Consider the following 22,306-nt stretch of genomic DNA (forward strand, 5'->3'; position numbering starts at 1 on the left):
TATCACAATAGGTAAACTATTAAAAATGCGAGAGAGACACAATAATATCATGAAACACTTGACGCCACTCACCACTAGTCGCAGAAGTTTAGAGAGAGAGAGAGAGCTTCAAAATTGAGGATTGGGGGGTATAAATAACCTTCAGAAGTTTGGATCCTAGGTTCCTACCCCTCTCCCCTCAAAAAAAGAACAAGTTTTGAAGAGAGATTTTGTTTTTCTCTACAAAAATAAAAAAGGACACTAGAGTTTTGACCTTCTAAGAGGTGTTGCTCGTTAGAGCCAATCATTTGGGATGAAAAAAACACAAAAGGGCGGAAAGACATGGCAGACAATTGAGAAAAAGAACTTTTGGGTACCATGCCAATCGAGGGTTAGTCCCTATAGAAAGGGTAAAAACATCTTCTCATGCATAACAATATATTTTTATCCTAAACAACAAGTGGTTGAGTTTACAAAAAAAAAAAACAAGTGATTGAGAAAACTTGAGAATTAAAAGAGTATTGAATTTTTTAAACCTTTAATCGCAGCCAGTGCCCTGCCCTGGAGAGAAAAACATTTCCAATAGAAAACTCCTGTTAAAATAAAATAAAATAAAATAAAATAAAATAAAATAAATAAAAAAGAGAGAAAAGTAAAGCATGCTCCAGGGTATCATAGGTCCGTAATAATAAAGGCACGACTGAAGGTCTGGTAAGAGTGGTTGAGATGTGGAGTTCTTTGGCCAAGAAAAAAAGATGTGGAGTTCTGCGCTGTGGCATGCGATTCCTCCACTGGGAGCGTCATTCGTTTTTGAGACTCGCAAACCGGCAAGTGTCTCTCGTCATTTGCCATGGAGCAACAATCCCTACTCCCATTCGCGCGTCCCGTCCCTCCACAGAGACTACGAGATTGGAGTCCGCTCCAAGCGAATCGCCGCCTCCGTGCGCTGCTTCTCTGGTGCCTATCTGCATCTTATTTTCATTTTTGGTCCCTTTCTCATGTCTATATTTTTCGTGTTTCGATTACGGTTTCTTATTTTCGTTCGGTATTGCGTAGGAATCCTTCGCTTGTTATGGTTTTCGTTTTAACGGGTCAATAATAAATATTTCCGCTTAAATTTTCTTATACCGTCTTCACCGTCACCAGTACAACGGCTACGGTTCTTTAGCTGGATGGCGCCTCATCTTGGATATGCACTTGGTATTTTCGGAGTGGAAGACATACAGTGATTGTTTTCTGTGAGATCATATGGGGTTTAAATAACGAGCAGTTAGTGTTGTGTTTCAAAGGCTCAAGGCTGCTCCAGCTTTATTCCGATTTCGACTTTCCATTGTTTCTGCATGCTTTCATTAACGTGAATGTCTTCTATCCATCTAGCTGGCCCCGATTAGTTGAAATAAGGTTCATTAGCTTTTAGCTTCCGTCAGTGGGTGAAAACAACGAGATGATTTCACTATCGAGACAGATGAACTATTTCAAAAACCTAGTTACGTCCTCTACTGTACGTATACTTTCTGTCTCTCTATTACTGAAATTTTACTAGAATACTTACAGTTCTATGCTTGGGTAGTCTCTGTACTGTCGGAGTTATCTTCCGACTTCCGAGACCCTCGCTGATTCCTATTTACAGGTGGAGTTGACGTAATTCTAGACTTGTGGACGGTCAACTAGGGATTAGTTCTTCCAAGATCTTGATCATAACCAACTTAAGGGACAGAATAGGTTATGTTTAGGTGGGTTTGGTTGTGTGGTATGGGATGACTCCTAGGGGATTATCTCTAATGGTCCATGTATGGAAGGCTTAATTAGGTTTCTTATAGAATGGGGTGATATTTTTATGTGTATAAGATGTAAAGAGATCAAATGGGATGACTAAGATTGATCATAACGGACAACGGGAGGTTTCTTGGTGTGAGGTGATATGGGATGAAACCATACATTTAGGTGTCAAAATGAGCTGAAACTTGGAGGGCATATAGAGATGTAATCCTCCAAGTTTGGTTATATTTAGATGGGTAAATTAAAGATATGGGGTTTTCTTCCTTGATGTAACCAGGCCTAGCCACCTCCAAGAATTAGCAAAAGTGGGCCCAGCCGCCCAAGAACCAAGCCCAATTGGCACACCAAAGGGCTGGTCGAACCTTCCCAAGGGCATTTTGGTCATTGACAAATTTTGAGTGTCTTAAGTCTGGTCCCATTGAGTTCAGCATGTAGTGCCTACAACAAAGTTAATATAGAGGACAACGAATCGGTCCAAGCACTTGCTGAAAAGACCATAGCAACTGAAGGTGCTACAAATTCTAGGGAGAGAAAATCAAACAACACCAGCTGGAGAAACTTACACATTTCAAAACCCAAAACCTAGATTACATCAATTTGGTATTAGAGCTAGGCGAACTATCGACACCCATAGCTAGAGGAACCAACAAACGGCCAAAGATAGATGAATCTACTATAGCTAGAGCCATGTATGGGCAACCGAAAGTTCCCCTATTGAAGGTTACTTTGAGAATGGTCCTTCTATGAACATTCTTTCCAAGATTTTGGTGACAGACTGATGGGGAAGATTTGAGGAGTAGTAGTTTGTTCCACACACGACTAAGGGAAGGTAATTCCACAACCAAAGCCATAACTGATAGTGGGTGTAGCTCTAATTTAGTGTTTTGGCATCTGCATCCAGAAAGCCAAGCTTCCAGTTGAAGAACACCCCAACCCATATTAAGTGGGGCTTCTAAACCATGAAAATTGAGGTAAAATGCAGATGTCTTGTACCTATTAATCTGTTCCTATTCTGAAGAAGTATGTTGTATGTAGTTCCTATGAGAGTGAATTTGTAAATTTGAGTAGACCTTGGTTATTTGATAATGATGTATCATGTATCTATTTTTTGGAGGGATAATATTTGTAAGTTTGACTGTAAAGGAAGAAAATTGTATTCCTCCCCTTGAACCTTTGAGAAGAGGGTAGGAAAAGAAAGCTCCACAGTTCAACCTAGAAAGATCACAGTAACAAAATGCAACATTTGGTGATTATATAATTTGAAGGACCTAGTCAACAAAACAACCAAGCTTAACTCCACCAAAGGAATCTGAAGGACCGAGTTAGGAAATCTACCAAAGCCCCACCACTGTCAAGGCTGAAATTCCACCTTGAGAAGGTGAACCCTCTCCACCGATCCAAAAGTCATACTAGAGATAGTGCTAGAGGAGAACTTGGGTTAGATCATCTGATCATGCTGATTCGCCCAAGCTGTTATAGGATCTGAATAGGAACGGGATCAGCTGGGGTCAATTCCAATGCCGGTTCCAATTACTTTTAACTGTGAGAACTGAGAAGAACCCTACAGTAACTACACATGTGGCCTAATTCTGCAGTTTAAACTTAAATGCTTCTAAGACATCAAGGAAACATCAATGGCTTAGCTACAAGTTTTTTGTGGCAATTAATTGTAGATGTTTATGCCTCAATCAGAGTTACAGTAGGCAACTACTTTGGTTCTAAAAGGGCTTTCTAAGTGCTCATTAAGAGTTATGTGAGCGTGATCAGAGAAAAGGATTGACTCAAAAAATGCAAAACAGAAGTAGTGTTAAAATAGGCAACAACTTTGGTTCTAAAAGGTCTGTATGAGGGCTCATTAAGTGGTTTGCAAATAGTGATTGGAGACAAGTAATTGACTAAAATGATGGAAATGGGAACAATTTGCGAATGAAATTAGGATCAGGAACAAACAACCCTTGGTAGTCTGTACTTGATTTGGAACAGCTTTCAACCGACCTAAATCTGTTTGGAACCTAGATTGAGAATTGGGTCCAATGTGGATTTTAGTAGTAGATATTTGGGAGTTTATTATTTGTTTGATTTGGATAATTATGTATTCAGATTTTTAACTTGGGCAGGATACATGTAAGTAGTTATAAATTGTTAAAGAGTCCTAGTATCTTCTTATGGAAGTCTATTTCTTTTATTATCATATGCTTGCAATCAACTTAATGAAAATGGAATAGAAAAAAATGAATTGAATTTATGCGTGTGTGCACTCTTCCCATCCTACCCACCTCTCCAGGAAAAAAAAAGAGGGAAAGAAACTCTTCTTATGCGATTTCTTTTCTCCTCCCCTGCAACTCTGTTTCTATTCAGGGTTTTTGATGAAGCACAACCAGTTAGTAACATGACCAGTACCCTAGGAAATTATTCTTTCTATTTGGTGGGCCCCAAGTCCAGCTTGCAAGGAGATAAAGTAGGCAATGTTGTTTTGCGTTGGAGTTTCAAAGATAATGTAGGATTTTGTCATTAATTTATTGGATGATTATGTAATCAGATATTTAGGGACAGTTTCAGTTAGCTTCAAATTGCTAAAAGTCCTTAGGATCAGTTTTAGTTAGTTTTAAATTGCCGTGAGTCATACTATAGTTGTTTTCTTGTAGAAGTATGTCTCTTTTATTGTTTAAACACTTGTAATCAACTTATTGAGGATGGATAGAAAAGATGAATTAAAGCTTGAGCTTTGTAGGTTTGCAGCCCCCTTCTCTCTTATTCTTCTTCTTATGAGTGTTCTTGTTCCTCTTCCCCTGCTGCAACTCTGAGTTTTCTCAGGTTTCTTGCTTGTTTTCTTCTTCTCTATTCCCCCCCCCCCCCAATAAGTTTCCCTCCTCCCCTTTTTTTCTACTTTTCCCTTTCTTCTTAACTTTTTTTGTCCTCCATTGAGTGGTATCAGATCCTAAATCTGAATAAGTTTCTCTCTTTCGGATTCTCTAGTTTTGAATCTCTCTCTCCCCTGCTATTCTTCTCCTTCCTGCAATCTTCCTTTCACTATCCCTCCTTCAATTCTTGTTCCTTCTTTTTTTCTTTCCCCATGACTGAACACCAATAATAGCAACCCCAACCTTCCCTTTGATTCCCACAATGGATACTACATGAGAAAAGTAGAGGAACTGAAAGGCGCAGCTGGCATATCCTTTTTCTCCCCCCTTGTTTATGCAGTTTAGTTTTGAGTTACAGAGAGAATGGCTACATATCACTGGTTGACCCATGTAGGCTTGCAGACTCCAGATTGACTCTGAGAATCTGGTTTCAGTTCCAACAGAATTTGAATGAAGGAGAAGCCAGAATATTATTCCAGAGCCGGTGGTGACTTGGTGCTTAGCTAGGTTTACTTGTTTAAGCTCTGAGTGCCCATTTATTCAAATAATATCCTCTTTTTGATGTCTCCATGGTTTTCACTCATGCTCCTTGCAAGATTTTTTCAATCATTGTAGGAAGAGAACATAGAAGGTGAAGAGAGAAGTAGAGTGGAGGAGATGGCAACCGAATATTGAGGGAGTTGATTCCCTAGACCAAGGATAAAAGAGGGGAAAAAGAGAAATCTGGGAAACCCAATGAAGAACAACATTTACTTGGGAATTAGGATCAGCTTGTGAACTTGTGGCATTGTAGTAGAATCATTACTAATGGCACACATGTGCTTTATGTGATTTACTGAAGTGAAGTGAGAATTGCAATCACCTCCCTAGGGAGTAAAAAGGTGAAAAAAGGAAATTGCCACATAAGACGACAAGATACTAAGCTAGTGACTGACTACCCTTGTACATAAACTCTGATAGTTCAACCAAGATAAATCCCAAATTCCTAAGCTCTTCTTCACTTTTATTGGAACACCACAAGGGCTTGGTGCCTTGCCTACTTTAATCCTTCTTAAAGCTTGTTTTACAAAATTACTTTAGACATCCTAATTTTTTTTTGATATTTACAACATGTGGTATCTTGATGGATAATTGAGCCTTCAAGATACTGTACTTGAAACGTAGTAGGTTTTTGAAATAATCTTTAAACCTCTCCTTAACGTTTTCATCCTTAATTACTACTTCAGCATCTTCACCTTTAATACCTCTAACACGGTCGAGTTCTCTATTCTTCCTTTCCCTCACATTAGCTATCTTATAGTTAGTTTTACCCTTCCCTTTTTATTCATATTGTTATAAAGACCTTCAATTTTTCTTGCCCTTGCTTGATAAGTTATCAGGATCTTCGTGTTCTGATTCTGAAACTTTGTATTCCTGTAGGGATCCCTCAGAACTCAGGATCCAACTGAGATTTTGATGTAGACAAGTTTGGGCCTCCCAATAATTTCCTTACCATTGCTTGATATGTTATCGGATTCTCCGTGTTCTGATCTGAAATTCTGTATTCCTGTAGGGATCTCTCAGATCTCAGGATCCGACTAAGATTTTGATGTAACTAGGGTTGGGCCCTAAAAAAAAAACCAGACCCAAAAGGCCCACTTTAAAGCTGGCTGAATATCCCGGGGGTGTTTTAGTCAATTTTAGTGCTTTTAGGGCTCAATAGGGGTCTGGTTGGAATCCTCTCGATTCAAGGGTCACGGATCTACTTTTATTTATTTATTTAAATTTTTTTTGGATCAGTATCGTATGAAACATGACAAAATCCTAGTCTAGTCTAGAGTCCCAGTTGGAATCTAATTCATAAAAGATTTCTTTGGATAATTACCTATATATTTTTGCAGGATTATTTGGAGATTCCTTTTGATTGTATTGAGTTGTAAACGGAATTCTGATCCTAAGTGGATTCCCTAGTTAGAGTCCAAGTGTTAATTAGGGGTTGATTGTAGGCCTATGTATGTTGACTTCATCATGCTCCCTTATTTCTTTAAAGAGGAGGTTCCCAAGACTCGAAGACTACATTCCTCACATTCTCACTTTACTAGAGTTTTATCCTGGATTGGTGCTATCAACAACACATATGTTACTCCCCTCCACTGCAAGATGTGAGGACGAGTTTGCATAGAAGACTTCCAGATGATTGATCCAAACTCACATGACAGGCACATTCATCAAGAGATGAATGCTTCCAAGAGGGGGAGAAGTGATGTAAGTAGGCTAACCAAACCCCCCCCCCCCCCCAAAAAAAAAAAAAAAAAAAAAAAACCTAATTCGATCTAGGGGTATTCTGGTAACTTTGTTCAAAAGTTTTGACAATTAGATATGGGTCCCACCAAGTCCAGGATGTTGTTTGGACCTTTGACATATTTTTATTTTATTTTTCTGATTGTTTTGTAAGTTATTTTAGAGTTCTTGTCTAGGTGCTATTCCTAGTTAGGTTGGGATCTCATAATTTGAGTCCACTTTAATTTCCTTATTTTTGAGATTCCATGTCTACTCTTAGAATTTGGATTAGAGTCCTCTTGAGTTAGTTATTGAGTTTTCTTGTTTGTGTCAAAGTTTTAGTCAAGACTCAAGAGTAGTTAAGTTAGTTTTGGATAAGCCAATTAGAGCTCTAGTTGGTTTTCCAACTTAAAATCCCTTTCTATTTTCTATTTCTTTATTTGAGGTTATAAATAAAGCCTTCCAACCATGTAATCTTCAAGTTGAAATTGATTAATACAATTCTGGTTTGGCGGCAAACAAGGTTGTGGTCTTCTTGGGAGGGCCACGGAGGATTTAGGGAATTTTCTTCTGCAATTTCGTAAAGAGTTCTTAAAATTTCAGCAATTGTTCTTCAATTCCAGCAACAATTCAACCATAACAGCAGTTTTTAACCATCTCCAAGTAAGTGAACGTCATCTCCAACACCGTTCCTGGCCTTCCCTTTTTTTCCCCCATCCATCCCACCCTTTCTTTTTTATTTTCTTGTATTTTCGGATTTTTCTTTACAGCCAAATTTCAAGGTCAGATCTACCCTAATCTAAGTGTTGGATTTGTCCCAAACTTTAGGAGCTTTATCCATCCAACTCTATTGACCTTAGATCTCAGTTTGACCCCATTCTGACCTTCTCATTTTAAGATATAACTATTTTCTTGAATTTTTGTACTTCCTAAAACCTTAAAAACAAGAACTTCAATATCTTTCAATTTAGCCATCCAAACCCACCGAAAGAGGAATCATATCCGTATATTATTACTTACATTCTTTCAAGTGTCAACCTATTTGGACACACCCATAGACCCCGATTTCCCATCTCAATGAATTTACCCCATATCTCACATACGTACGAAATATTAACCTAGACTTTTCCTTATGGTATTATCCCTTCACAGCGATATCACAAAGGAAACCCATATCTTTCCCCTAAAACCCTAAACTTCACCATCATACCCATCCAATATGGGCTTTGTTAAAATCTCTGAATTCTCAGTTTTGGTTCTTTATTTGTTGGTTGACAAAAGAGAGGATCCTAGAGTAACCATAACTTTAGGGATATACTTGCACATCTCAAACCCTAAAATCCAGGTTACATCAAAGGATATGCTTAGGTTAGGCCTTGTATCTAGTATGGCCTCAGATAGAGTTGATTGGAAGGCAAGTTCTTGTTGTTGGAAGTCGTTTGAGTTGGCATGGCTATGTTCAAGGAGGCCTTAAAATGCCCTTGTATGTATGGAACACTGATATAATACTGTATTGAAGGAACTAAAACAGTTAGGGCAGTCCTAAAATACTTCAGGAGAAGTAATGGGAAAGGATATGCATGGCTAGGCCTTGTATCTGCCTCTGCCATGGCCTTACATAGAGCTGATTAGAAGGCAATGATACATTTCCAGCACCGAATTGGCCTATTTTCCTCTGAAATCAACCTAGGGTTGGTAAATATGGGTGTTGGGCTTTTGTTTAATAGGTTTATATGATCATGAGGCCTATTCGATGGGCCCAAAAGTTTATTACGTAGACAAATTACAAAAATAGATGAAGTAATTAGGTAAATTGATCTAATAATGTAAATTCTATCCAATTTAAGTTACAAGGGTAGACTAGCTTTTCCTATTATTTTTTTTTTAATTTCAGTTTTAAATGTCATAATCTAAGTTAATTAGTTCTCTATTTTGAGTTATGTATTAAGAAACCCCTCCACTCAATGGGAATGGACTCATCTTTGATGATTAATAGAGCTTCTCATTTTGAGTATTCTTTTCTGTGTTACTGCCACAACTGTGTTTGTTCATTAGGAAGGTCTAAGATTGAAGAACAGTTAAAGTCTATGGTGAAATGAAGTTCGAATTCTTGCTACAATTGAATTGAAAGACTACAAACTCCATCTTCATTCATCCAAGGCTCCCGCATCCAAGTATCTAGCAGCCTACACTCCATTCCCCTTCTCATATCACACTTTTTTATATTTCTTGAAGTTTCGGACTTCCAAGAAAGTTGGGGGGGGTTCTTATCCCCATCTATCTGCGTCCTTTGCAAGTAGCATCTCATTTCCATAACTTTTTCGTCCCATATCGTAAGACCTTGCCCCATCCCACCATGCATCCCACCATTTTAAATCTCTTTGGAACTAATGTCCAATCGTCGTTGAGACCATTTCATCCCAATTACTCAGATCTTGGAAGAAGTGACGCTCATTCAATTGGAGGTGCAAATAAGGCTTCTTGCTGTTGTTGACTGAAATTTGGGATTATTGTTCAATGGTTTCCAGGATCAGATAAAGCTAAAATTTTGATTGAAGGAAAAAAAAAGAAAGGGGGGGGGGTTATGGTGGCTTTAATGGATACAGAGGGGATTCTAGTGGGAAAGTGAAATTGGAAGGGTTTTAATTTGGGGATGAAGAGTTTGTCAAACCAGGTCTGTTGTTGGCCTCTTGTGTGCATTTGGTGTGGGCTAATTGATTCTTCAATCTCTACTTTGATTGGACCATCCTTTAGTTCGATTGTTGCTTTCATTGTAGACAGTTTCTTCCACATCTGATTTCTTCTAACAATTGTATCGTGATTGACATCATAGTATTGAAGTTTTTGCTAATATTTCCAAGCTCTGAAGATTAATGGAATTATTATGTGTTGAAACCTTGTATTTCTGCAATAAGTTTAGATGCATTTTTGGTACTTAAAGTTTTTTCTATTTTTGTTTGCTGCTATGCCTGCCATTTTTTGAATTATTGTCATGTCTCTTCCAGCATTGACTCCTGAGCTGAAGTGCACCTTGGATAAAGTTGTTAAATCACACAAAGTAGTTCTCTTTATGAAGGGAACCAAGGACTTCCCACAATGTGGATTCTCAAATACGGTAGTACAGATACTGAAATCCCTAAATGTGCCATTTGAAACACTGAATATCCTTGAGAATGAGATACTTCGTCAGGCGTTGAAGGAATACTCTAGCTGGCCTACCTTTCCTCAACTTTACATTGATGGAGAGTTCTTTGGTGGTTGTGACATTACTGTCGGTAAGTTTCTTACTTCAGTTCAAATTATGCTAACAGTATTTATCAACAATTGATGCAAGTGTTGCAGTCATTCCAGTGCGTGAACATTCCTAGGGCTTTTTAGGATATAAGGTGTTACAAGCAAGAATTGATCATAACTTGATTCATGGGAACCAAGACTGGAGGAAAGCAAGAATATGAAGATGTGATGAATTAACTTGAAACAGGCTAGATTTGAGTTTCTTGTCCTCTTGGCAGCCCCAGTCATTTCAATCTTTAGCCCTTGGAGCTTATGTTGTCATGTGAGGTTTAATATGTAGAATATGTGGTCAAGTAGTTTTTTACATGTTTTAGGTTAGATTGGATGAAATATGTCTCCAGTTAAAATTGATCATGTTTTGGTGTTAGTCTCATGTTTGGTTGTAAGCTAGACTTGAGTTTCTTGTCCTCTTGGCAGCCCAGTCATTTCAATCTTCATGCTTAGGAGCTTATGTTGTCATATAAGGTTTAATATGTAGAATATGTAATCGAGTAGTTTTTTTACATGTTTTAGGTTAGATTGTATGAAATATGTCTCCAGTTAAATTTGATCATGTTGTGATGGTAGTCTCATGTTTAATTGTAAGTGAACTATTGATGCAGGTCCACATCCACCAGAAAGCTTAGGGGAAGTAGGCTAAGAAATTCTTGCCTAAATAAGCTCCATGCTTGGTTATTTGAAAGTCAGTTCAAGTTAGGGTATTGGCCTATTAGGGTCTTCTCCACTGAAAACTTGAAAGTAGTAATATTTAGGGCTTTTAGTAGTATTCATCACAAGGGAAGTTTGTTGTAGGTTGACTTTGGACACTAGGTTGGTTTTGGAAGCGTTAAGGTTTGTTAGATGATTGGATCTCCCCGCTGAGGTGGATTCATCACCAGATTGAGCTTCTTTCCTTAGAAATAGTCTAGGATTGGATCATATATGTATTTGGCCTTTAATTCCGTGGGTTTAGTCTGTAATCAGTTAATTATTAGCTTAAATATGCGTAAAAAGTAGGAAAACGGGGTTTATTTCATTACTCTTGTTAACTTCCTTTTTTAAGTCTATTGCCTTTATTAGTTCATTTTGCTAGTTAGTTTAGGTTACCTAGGAGGTTAAGAATAAGATTAGGCCTTCGTTTGTACGAGGCCATTTTGGGGTCAATTTCTAGTTTCTAATTTTGAGTTTGAAACCATGTAAGCCAATTTGGCTGTAAATATAGATGTAATAGCCTAGTTGACATGAATTGATGAATTAAATTATAGGTTTTGTTTTTTGCTATCAGTGAGGTTCAATGGCATAACATGTTTGTATGACTATCTTCCCTCACCATCCCCCCTCCTTTTTAATTTGATTTCTTCACTTCTCTTCCTCCCAAGAATATCTTGTCATTCAAGCTGTTGTTCAAGGACATCTTTGACAACAGTAAGTTGCATTATCCCCACCAATTGGAAGTCTTCTTCTTCTAATCTTCTGATTCCTAAACCTTATTTCCCACTTTTTTTGGGTCCCTATTTTCTATTTTCTTACTCCCACAAAGTCCAAAATTCAAATTCAGTGATGGGCCACTGGTTACATGAGTCTATGGTGGTGGTGCTAGGCCTGCTGGGTAGTTAAGTCATCAATTGAATAAGAAAAATAATACAACAACAACAACAACAACAATAAGCCTTTTCCCAACTAAATGGGGTCGGTTGCACGGATTCTTGCCCTTTAATCACTTATGTTTGAGACCATGCTAGATACAAGGCCTAAGCTATGCATATCCTTTCTCATCACTTCTCTTAAGGTTATCTTAGGTCTGCCCCTACCACTCGGTCCACTCCTAGTTTCTTCAATTTGGATGATCATTCTTTTCCTTATTCTTCATAGTTTTTGCCACTCATCCATCTTAGCATCCTCATTTATGTTATATTAAGTTTATCTACATGATTCTTTTTAACAATCCAACACTTTGCACCGTATCTCATAGTTGGTCAAACGACGGTCCTATAGAATTTTCCTTTACGTTTCAATGGAATTCGTCGATCACACAAGACTCTGGACGCACCTCTTCACTTCGTCCACCCTATTTTGATTCTTTGGAAAACATTATCCTCCATAGCACTTCTTTTATTTATGATTGAACCAAGGTACCTAAAACCATCACTCTCAGAAATCTCCTTATCGTAAAGTTTCACCACCTCATTGTCTGCCCGATCGTGACTAAAGTTACAAACTAGATATTCTATTTTCGTTCTACTTAGTTTAAATCATCTTGATTCCAAAGTTACTCTATATGATTCTAACTTGGTATTAGTCCCTACTTGAGTCTCATCTATCAACACAATATCATTAGCAAAAAACATACTCCAAGGAATCTCGTCTTGAATGTCTTTAGTTAATTCATCCGTTATAAGTGCAAATAGATATGGACTTAAAGTTGATCCTTGGTGTAGCTCAGCCGTAATTGAGAATTCATTATTTTGTTCACTTTTCATTGAACCATTATACATATCCTTAACTATATCCACGTATTTACTTGTGACCCTTCATTTCTCTAGTACTTGCCCAAATTAACGCTCTAGAAACTCTATCATGAGCTTTTTCTATGTCAATAAATACTGCATGAAGGCCCTTCTTGCACTCTTTATACCTTTTCATAAGTCTCCTGATTAGGTAAATATCCCCCGTCATTGATCTTCCCTACATAAACCTTAATTTGTTTTTCGTAATTGAGGTTAAGTGTCTCAAACGGGTTTTAATTACTCCCATAATTTCATAGTATGACTCATCAGTTTAATTCCTCTATAATTATTATAGCTTTGAATATCTTCTTTATTTTTGTAAATTGGAACCACAATACTTTTTTATTCGTCTGGCATTTTTCTTGTGCTCATAATCTTATTAAATAACTTAGTCAACCAAGCTATTCCGTGGGTTTTTATGCTCCTCCATACTTTTACTGGGATTTCATCAGGGCCTTGTGTGTTGCCTAGTTTCATCCTCTTTAGTGTTTTTTTTACTACTTTTGACATAAAAAAATTCTCCGTATATATGTTCAAAATTTGGTGGATGGTGTAATCATCTGACTCATAGATGCTTGAAGTGTGCTTGTTTAGTAGGCTATTGAAATGAATTTTCCATCTCTTCTTAATATCCTCATCACAAACTAGTACTTTACCATCTCCATTTTTAATACATCTAACATAGTCAAGATTTCTACTTTTCCTATCCCTTATTTTAGCTATTCTATAAATAGATTTTTTCCCCCTTCTTTAGTGCCCAACTTATTAAATAACTCTTCATACTTCTTCTCTTTTACTTTTTCCTGCAACTTTCTTAGCTTCATTTCTTGCCAACCTATACCTCTAAAGGTCCTCAACATCTTTTGTCCTTTGCCATGTCTTAATAGCTTTCTTATTCCTAATGGCAGCTTGAACCTTACTATCCCACCACCAGGTCTCTCTATAAGAATGGAGCTTTCCTTTTGATTCACATATGACATCTTTAGCCACCTTTTTGATACATGTAGCCATCTCATTCCACGTTGCATTAGTGTCTCCCTTAAAATCCCACTTTCCTTGTTTGAGTATTTCATTAGCGAAGGATTTTAAGCTCTCCTTTAAGTTCCACCATCTTATCTTAGGATAATTAACTTTGTACCTTCTATGAATTTTTGAGGTTAACCACATATCCAAGACCACGAGTCTATGTTGTGTAGTTAAGCTTTCCCTGGTATCACCTTACAATCCTTGCACAACAATCTATCAGTCCTTTTACTTAGGAAGATGATGTTCACTTTTGAAGATAATTAAATGCTCCTCTCTTTTTTAAGTAAGTATTGATAATAGATAGATCAAAAGCAACAACAAAATCTAAAATTGTGATCCATCTTGCCCTTCCTCATTCCTCTCACCAAAACCATAACCTCCTTGAACACTCTCATAGCCTATTTGATCTTTTCCAATATGTCCATTTAGATCACCCCTTATGATGGTCTTTTCTCCTTGACAAGTTCCTTGCATTAATCCATCCATATTTTCCCCAAAATTTTAACTTCAGACTTTCATCCAATCCTGCTTGAGGTGCATTATGCACAAATTATATTTATAATCTCTTTCTCCATTACAAGCTTGATAGCAAGAATCCTTTCACCTACTTTTTTAATATCCACCACATCGTTCTTAAAATCTTTACCCACTATTATACCTACTCCATTTTTACAGGCTTGATAGTCTTTTCTCCTCGACGAATTCCTTGCATTAATCCATACATTTTTTTTCTTTCAAAATTCTAACTTCAGACTTTCATCCAATCTTTCTTGAGGTGCATACACACAAATTATATTTATAATCTCTTTCTCCATTTCAAGCTTGATAGCAATAATCCTATCACCTACTTTATTAACGTCCACCACATCATTCTTAAAATTTTTATCCACTATTATACCTACTTCATTTTTATTAGTTTTAGTTATCCCCAATATACTGAAGTTTAAAGTCATCCAACTCTTTAGCTTTTTTATCCTTCCATCTAGTCTCTTGAATGCAATCTATATTAATCCTTATTTTTCTCATAACATCTATCAATTCTAAGCAGCTGTTAAAGATCCTATGTTCCAAGATGCCAATTTAATCCTATGTTTTTGGATTAGCTTCTTTACCCGCACTCGTCCATGGCGCCGGAACCCTTGCCTACTTATCACCGCATCTGAGCCCCGATGCGACACGTTGCTGCAGGGGTGCCTAACTAACCTTGCCCACTTCTCACTGCACTCGGGCCATAGTGTAGTGCGTTGCTTCTTTTGTCGAGAGACACCCTAGCATAGAGTATTTCATATAAGGTCAAATCCATGAAAAGGGTTTGGCTAGGGAGAGGGGACACATGGTGGGTAAAGACGGGCAGTTGTGCAATTCGGTTATGGAAAATTGAATGGCTGAATTTGGCTGGGAGGGGTTCATGTGCAGCAGAAGAGAACTTGTGAGTGTTTTTGGTGGCAGATCATTGTTGGGAAGCATTGGACTCTAGGTAATCCAGGTTAATTTCTTGCTGTTCTTTATTTTCTTATTTTTCCATCAATTCTGTTGTGCTAGGTTGAGAGCCTTGGTCAAAGTAACAGAATGCTAGCAGCTCTTCAAGTGTGAGGGTAAGCTCCCAGTCTTCAGCCAAACGGGCTTGTAGTGGTTGTGATTGATACCTTGGCCAAGGACTTTCTTCAGCTAGAATACATGCTGGGGTGACTTTGTGAGGTGTCTGGCAATTGTAACCTGTAGGCTACAGGTCCTATCCTCTGTATAATTGGATAGGGTCAGAGAATCGATGACTGAGCTTCTCATTGAGACAGTGAGCAAGTTTCTTAAAGCGATAGAGTTGTAAATTAAAAGGAAGTACTGGAAAACTGCACCTCCCACATTATAAGAAACTTCTCGCTGATGCTAGATGGAGGATTATCGCATCTGTTCCAGTGCTCCCAGTAGGTTGGCTTTTAATTCATCCAAATTTGGTCTCGCTCCTTGAGGCAAGTGTCATCCTCGTCAACCTTAGTTTGGCCCTTCGTTTGATGGTGATATGTGTTGCATTAGTTATTGGACTTTCGCCATCTAGGTTGCAGTACGCCACCACTTCACCTAGCAGCAGGATGCTTGTATTGCACTCCCAAAAACCTGTTTTCACGGTTTAGGCTGCTCCTGTTTCGCTCGCCGCTACTATAGGAACCACTTTTGCTTTATTTTCCTCTAGATACTAAGATGTTTCAGTTTGCTAGGTTGTCTCTTGTGCCCATGGATTCAGCAGCAGTTCAAAAGGGACCAATTTGGGAATCTTCGGATCTATGCTTATTTTCAACTCTTTGAAGAATTTCGTTGCTTATTATGCCCTTCCTAGTCTTTGGGTGCCTAGGTATCCACTGTAAGCCTTTCTCATTTCAACCTCGCTCTTAACTTTAAGGCTATAGAGGTCAGTACCAGTAATCTTAAACAGTTCACAGAAGAAATTACTTAGGAATAGTCGAACTTGATGGGAGACAATAGAACAAGGCAAAGCATGCACCATGACAACTTCTCTACTGAACTGTATTGCTACATCACGCACTGTGTAGGGACGGAACAATAACACAAAGTGCCCATAATTAGTCAATCTGTCTACCACAACTAGTATTATTGTACCCCCCCCCCCCCCCCCAAATAATCAAGTCAATGCTCATTTCCTCCACCATACGCGCTCAGGAATTGGTAAAGGCTGGATGAGTCCTGCCGGACTAATGGATTGATGTTGCCTTTCTTGGCAAGTGTCACGGGTACCCATAAATTCAGGAATGATTTTTTTCACGCCAACCTAGTACACAACAACCACAATGAGCTTGTAGGTCCTGAGAAAGCCAAAACATCCTCCACAAGGGTGGAATGAAACTCAATGACTAACTCGGAAATCAAGGGAGAGTCTTCCACTACCCCCAACCTTTCTTTGTAATACAAAACTTGTTCTTCAGCTGGTGCCTTTGGGTGATCAGGCGAAAACCCTAATGTAAATCTTGTATAATGACCGGTAGCGAGGATGATTCCCAACTTTCTCAATCAGCTGCACACCTTCTAACCAAACATTGATTGCGAGTGCACCAAATTAAGATTCCCCTTCGGACTGGCATGACAAGGCGTGGCAGCCTTGTTCTCTATTCCCAATCTCAAAGTTGTAGCCCAGTAACTTAATAACCCATTTCTGCTTATCTGTAGCCACCACTTTTTGCTCCATGAGGTACCTCAAACAATGGTTCATTTTGACTTCAAATTGTCGACCAAGTAAATAGTTTCTCCACTTTGTTACAACAAGAACTATCGTCATCAGCTCCTTCTAATACAAATTTAGCTTGAGCTCGAGGGGATAAGGCTGGACTCTAATATGCTATGGGATGTCCTTGCATAAGAACACCCCTAATCCGAGTCCTAAAACGTCAGTCTCTACGACAAAATCCTTGTTAAAATCAGGTATTGCAAGTACTGGCACTTTCATCATCACCTTCTTGAGTGACTGAAAAGCCTCCATGGTTTCTTCTCCCCAAAAAAAGGCATCCTTCTTCAACAATTGAGTAAGCGGGGCAGCAATCTTTCCATAGTCCTTGACGAACTTCTGGTAATACCCAAAAAGCCATGTAAAAGCCTTCAAGTTTCTAGGGACTGGCTAGTCGAGCATGCTTCTTATTTTTGGAGGATTGGCAGCCACTCCCTTGGGAGTTGGGAGAGACTACATAACCCAAATACGCCAGCTCAAACACCTCAAACAAGCATTTTTTTCTGTTGATTACCAACTGACATTGTGCTAGTAGAGAGAAGGCAATTCGCAAGTGATGGAAATGCTCCTCCATTGACCTGATGCACATAAAAATATCATAAAATATATACACTTCAAGAAGTGTTCCCTAAATAACTATTCATCAGCGCCTGTAAGGTTGCGGGAGTGTTTCCAAATGGTGTAATGAGGAACTCATAGTGTCATTTTGTGTTCTGAAGGCAGTCTTCTCAATATCATCCTCATCCACACTAATTTGGTGGTATCCAACCTTGAGGTCAAGCTTACTGAACACATGGCTCCACCTAGCTTGTTCAAAAGCTCATTAATTGAGGGAATGCAAATTTGACTGGAATTGTGATTTTGTTCAAGGCTCGATAGTCAACAGAAACCTCAGACCCCATCTTTGTTCCAAACCAGCAGCACCAGGCTTGAAAATGGTCTGATACTCGGTAGGATTATCCCCATGGCCCACATTTTGCTCACTAACCTTTCTACTTCATTCTTCCATGCATGCAGATAGCAAATGGGTCTATATTAGGAGGGTTGCTGCCATACACGAGTCTAATTCAATGGTCAGTGCTTCCCTTAGGTGGTAAACCACTTGGCTTGGCGAAGAGCTGTTCAAAATCATTCATTAACTACTGGGAATGTTTCTTCTAATTCCTCAAGTGCCAGTTGTTGAAGCTAAAACCTTCACCTCAGACTGCATCAACCTCCACAACCAGCAAACCGAGGTTTTCTTTGGTAGCAGAGAGAGGCCTCTTTGCAATTTGACATGTTGCCCATTCCATTGGAAGCTCATGGTTTGTTTCCTCCAGTTACACCAGATAACATGGCCAACCAATCTACGCCCAAATCATGTTGATGTTGCCCAAATTAAAAGGCAGCAGGTCCAAAGTAAAGTTACCATCAAGCATGACCAGACCTCTCGACAAATCCCTTGTCCTGTAATACGTTGACCATCCCCCAACATAACTTCGAATTTCTTCCCCTGCAATTCCAATCCCAACTTCTCTGCCAAACCTGAAATGACAAAGGATGTGTTGCCCCACAGTCAACCAGAGTCACAAGGGGGTGTCCATGAACCAGCACTCAAAGATTTAGGGTTTAGGGAGAGCCGCTTCCAGAGCTATTGGAAAGCTACACTTCTTCCTCTGGTGACTCTTAATGCTCATTTTCTGCCTCACCATCGTAGGAATCCCTAGGGTCATTGTTGTTCAGCAACATCACCAATATTTGCTTGTAAGGCCCATTGCACCTAAAACAAAGGCCTCTCTCATACTTGGGTTGCTGGTCTTCAAGAGAAAGCCATTTGTAAGTCGATCATCTTCCTCCCTCAGATCCCATTGCCTAAGAACGACATGAAGAGGTTTTCTGCGAATTGGCCGGGCTATGGGTTTGGTATGAGTTGTGGTTTGAGCTGCTCAAACCCCAGCCTTGATTTATCCCAGATTAGGCCTTCGAGCTATCCCACCAACAACGAGTCTCTAGTTTGCACAGTTTGAAGTGAAATGGGCTTGGGCCGGCCAATTAAAGTCTGTTTTTATTTCCGATGGCATGGGCAAAGTTCATTGTCTAGCCCAACATACCATTAGTGAAGAACCTGATTTCCACTTGTATCGCGTCTTCTACGCCGGCAAGAAACAACCCTTTCAGCCACTCTGGATCTCACACCTTTGTTGCCACCAACAATACAAAATTTTCCCAGTACTCAGCCACTGAATCAGCCTGTTGCAGCATAATCAGATGTTCTCATGGAGTTTCAATTGCAAAGACCCAAATCTCTTCAACACTTCCTCTCTCATGTCCGTCCAAGTTCGAAAGGGTGCACTAAGTTCCAGAAGTTGCACAACTCCTCTAAATATTTTACGGCAGAATACCTAATAGGGGAAGTGGAGAAAGAAAGACAGAAGTGGAGAAAGAAAACCTAATGGAGAACTCGACGAAGGTGGTGGAAATTTCTGCTGAGGATCTTGATTTGATGCAACGAAGTACTAAGAAGTACAAACGAGTTCGCCAGGTGAGGGAAGCGGAGGATTATATTGATCCATCTCAGTCTCGTTCGTTCCTTGAAATCTGTATGAGCAATCAGGGCAATAAGGATTTGGTCATGGAGGAAACTGAGGATTCTTCTCAAATCCTAATAATGCTGAGTGGGATACTGACAATGAAGAAGAAGAAAAGGCTGATCCATCTATGGAAGATTGTTTATGCCCGGAAATTACCTTGACGAAAAGGAAGAAAAGAAAAGATTGCGAAAACCCTGGTAAACAGTCTTTAATCTTCAAATTGATGGGTAAAACGATGGGGTATACTCAACTGTCGAAGAGACTGAACCAAATCTGGAAATCGAGTGGAAACATGGATCTAATAGACATTGGAATGATTATTACATTGCTCGTTTTAATATGAAAGAGGATTACAGAAGAATTTTAACGAAGGCCCTTGGCTAGTGTCGGATCATTACCTCTCAATTTGTAGATGGGAACCAGACTTCAATCCCTTGGAAGCAGAGGTAAACAAATTAGTAGTATGGGTTACATTTTCAGGTGTCTCCATTGAATATTTTGATAAATTTTTTCTCACAAATCTTGGCAGTAGGGTAGGAAAGGTCATTAAGGTGAATGCTACAACTACCATGGCTACCCGAGGTAAATATGCCCGAGTCTGTGTAGAAGTAGATTTGACTAAACCTCTTCTTTCCAAGTTTAGAAGGGTCGTACTCATCAGATTCTCTATGAGTCTCTCTTTTGCTTTGCTTTGGATGTGGAAAACATGGACATCAGAAAGAAATTTGCCCATTGCTTCAAGAATATGTTAACAATGTTGCACAGGATACACAGCCAAATGAACCTGGCGTTGAAGGAAGGGAAGGCTCAAGAAAAGTGCAGAATGAGATACTTGAAGACACATATGGGCCTTGGATGATCGCACAACGAACAAAATTTAGAAAAGATACTTGCCGGAATTTTGGTGCCGGAGTGGGAGATGGTGTTGGACTGCGGGAAGGACATCATCAGAAACGGTTGCGAAAAGGTTGGTATTGGATCACGTTTTGATGCCCTTACAGCAGTGGGACTCTTAGATGAGGAGGTTGAGATGGTAAGGGAAACAATCCAAAGTCCTATTTTTTCGTCAAATTACCAAAAGCCAATGAATGCGGTAATAGAGAAATCCACAGCCATCCCATCCGCGCACATCCCAGGAGAGGTCAAATGAAGGTGGGAAGGAATCTTAGTGAAAGTTATCAAACTTTACAAGAACCTTTTGTGGTTCCCGAGACCATCCAAAGATCTAAAAACGTAAATCAACTTGCATCATATATTCTTCCTATTGAAATGGCTAAAGCAAAAGAGAAGTTGCTGAACGTGGAGACCATTCAAGAGGGGACTAAATCTATGTTCAGCAATGAGAATCAAAACCCAAATATTATGGCAGTAGAAAATCAAGCTGCGGTCTCAGCGCGTGTGCTAGACAGTGATCAACTAGCTGTGATGAGATTTCAAGGTAAACCTCCAAATCAGATGCAGGTTGATAGATTTTAGATATCGGATTTGTCATTGGATGAAGAAGTTCCCATCATCCCAATAGATAATGATATGGTGAGTAACGTTGTCGATCACTTGTCTAATAATATTATCTCTTGAAGATTTTATGTTGGAATTGTAGAGGGGCTGGCAGTAAAGCATTATAGAAGTGAATACAAACCTGATTTGTTAATTATTGTTGAACCGAATGTGAGTGGATCTACTGCAGAAGCAGTGATTAAGAAGATGAAAGGAGTTAAGAGCTATTGTAGTGATGCTACAGGGATGGTTGGCGGCATTTGGTGTATCCAGGTTAATGATAACTTTGACACTAGACTTCTTCACCTGCATAAACAATTTGTCCTTTTGGAGGTAACAAGTAGAGAAAGAGGTGTATGGATGATAGCTGCTTCGTATGCAAGTCCAGACGAATCCAAAAGACAAGATTACTAGGACGCCCTTCATTCAGCTATGGACATTCATAAGGGTCCTTGGTTGGTGGTGGGTGATCTTAATGACATGAGGGATAGCGGAGAGGCGAAGGGAGGCGCCCCTATCTCTGCTAGAAGATGTATACGATTTATAGATAACATCAACAAATGTGGACTTCTTGATATGGGATATGTTGGTCCAAAATATACATAGAGGGGTCCAAAGTGGAGCACCTACAACAGAATTTATAGGCGGTTGGACAGAGGCATGTGTACAACTGATTGGCGTTTAGTTTTCCTTGAGGCAGTAGACCAGTAGTAAGAGTCGTGCCTAGATTAAAGTCAGATCATCACCCTCTCCTGGTGGACTTAGTTCCTAGTAGAAGTCTTTTTCGAAAGAGGCCCTTCAGATTTGAAGCTATATGGGTAACACACCAGAAATTTCCCCAACTTATTAAAGAAGGATGGAAAAATGAAATCAGTCTTCCTAAGGCACTTGAAGACATGAAAGGGGTTTTATTGGAGTGGAATCATAATAATTTTGGCAAATTAAATGTGTCCAAAAAGACAACCCATGCTAGATTGGGTGGCATCCAGAGGCGTATTATGGAGGGTCGATCGAATCCCTTTCTAAAAAATTTAGAAAAGGAACTAAGGGTGGAGCTTGAACAAGTCCTCACTAGAGAAGAAATAATGTGGGCTCAGAAATCAAGAAAAACTTGGTTAGCACATGGAGACAGGAACACCAGGTATTATCACATCTTTACTGTAGCGAGAAGACGAAGAAATAAAATTGAAGATCTTAAAGATGAGAATGGTGATTGGATTGGAGATCAAGGAAATTTAAAAAACCATGTTAGAAACTATTTTCAAGGCCTCTTCTTTGAAGATTTGCATTGTCCTATAAACTTGAAAACGACACATGCCTTTC

General features: G+C 39.1%; 1 protein-coding gene across 1 annotated transcript in view; it reads left to right on the plus strand.

Annotated features, from left to right (window-relative positions):
• Positions 1–685: 685 nt before the first annotated feature.
• The window catches only part of CXIP1 (CAX interacting protein 1), a 28,447-nt gene continuing 6,826 nt past the window's right edge, over positions 686–22,306 (plus strand). Inside the window, exons 1-2 of the mRNA XM_089147814.1 lie at positions 686–936; positions 9,884–10,153. Of these exons, the coding sequence (XP_089003940.1) occupies positions 735–936; positions 9,884–10,153 (472 nt within the window). The 5' untranslated portion in view covers positions 686–734. The remainder of the gene's footprint in view (positions 937–9,883; positions 10,154–22,306) is intronic.

The sequence above is a fragment of the Hakea prostrata genome, chromosome 3 (genome assembly GCF_041222555.1).
Source record: "Hakea prostrata isolate BN-2017 chromosome 3, UWA_Hpros_2, whole genome shotgun sequence".
NCBI lineage: Eukaryota > Viridiplantae > Streptophyta > Magnoliopsida > Proteales > Proteaceae > Hakea > Hakea prostrata.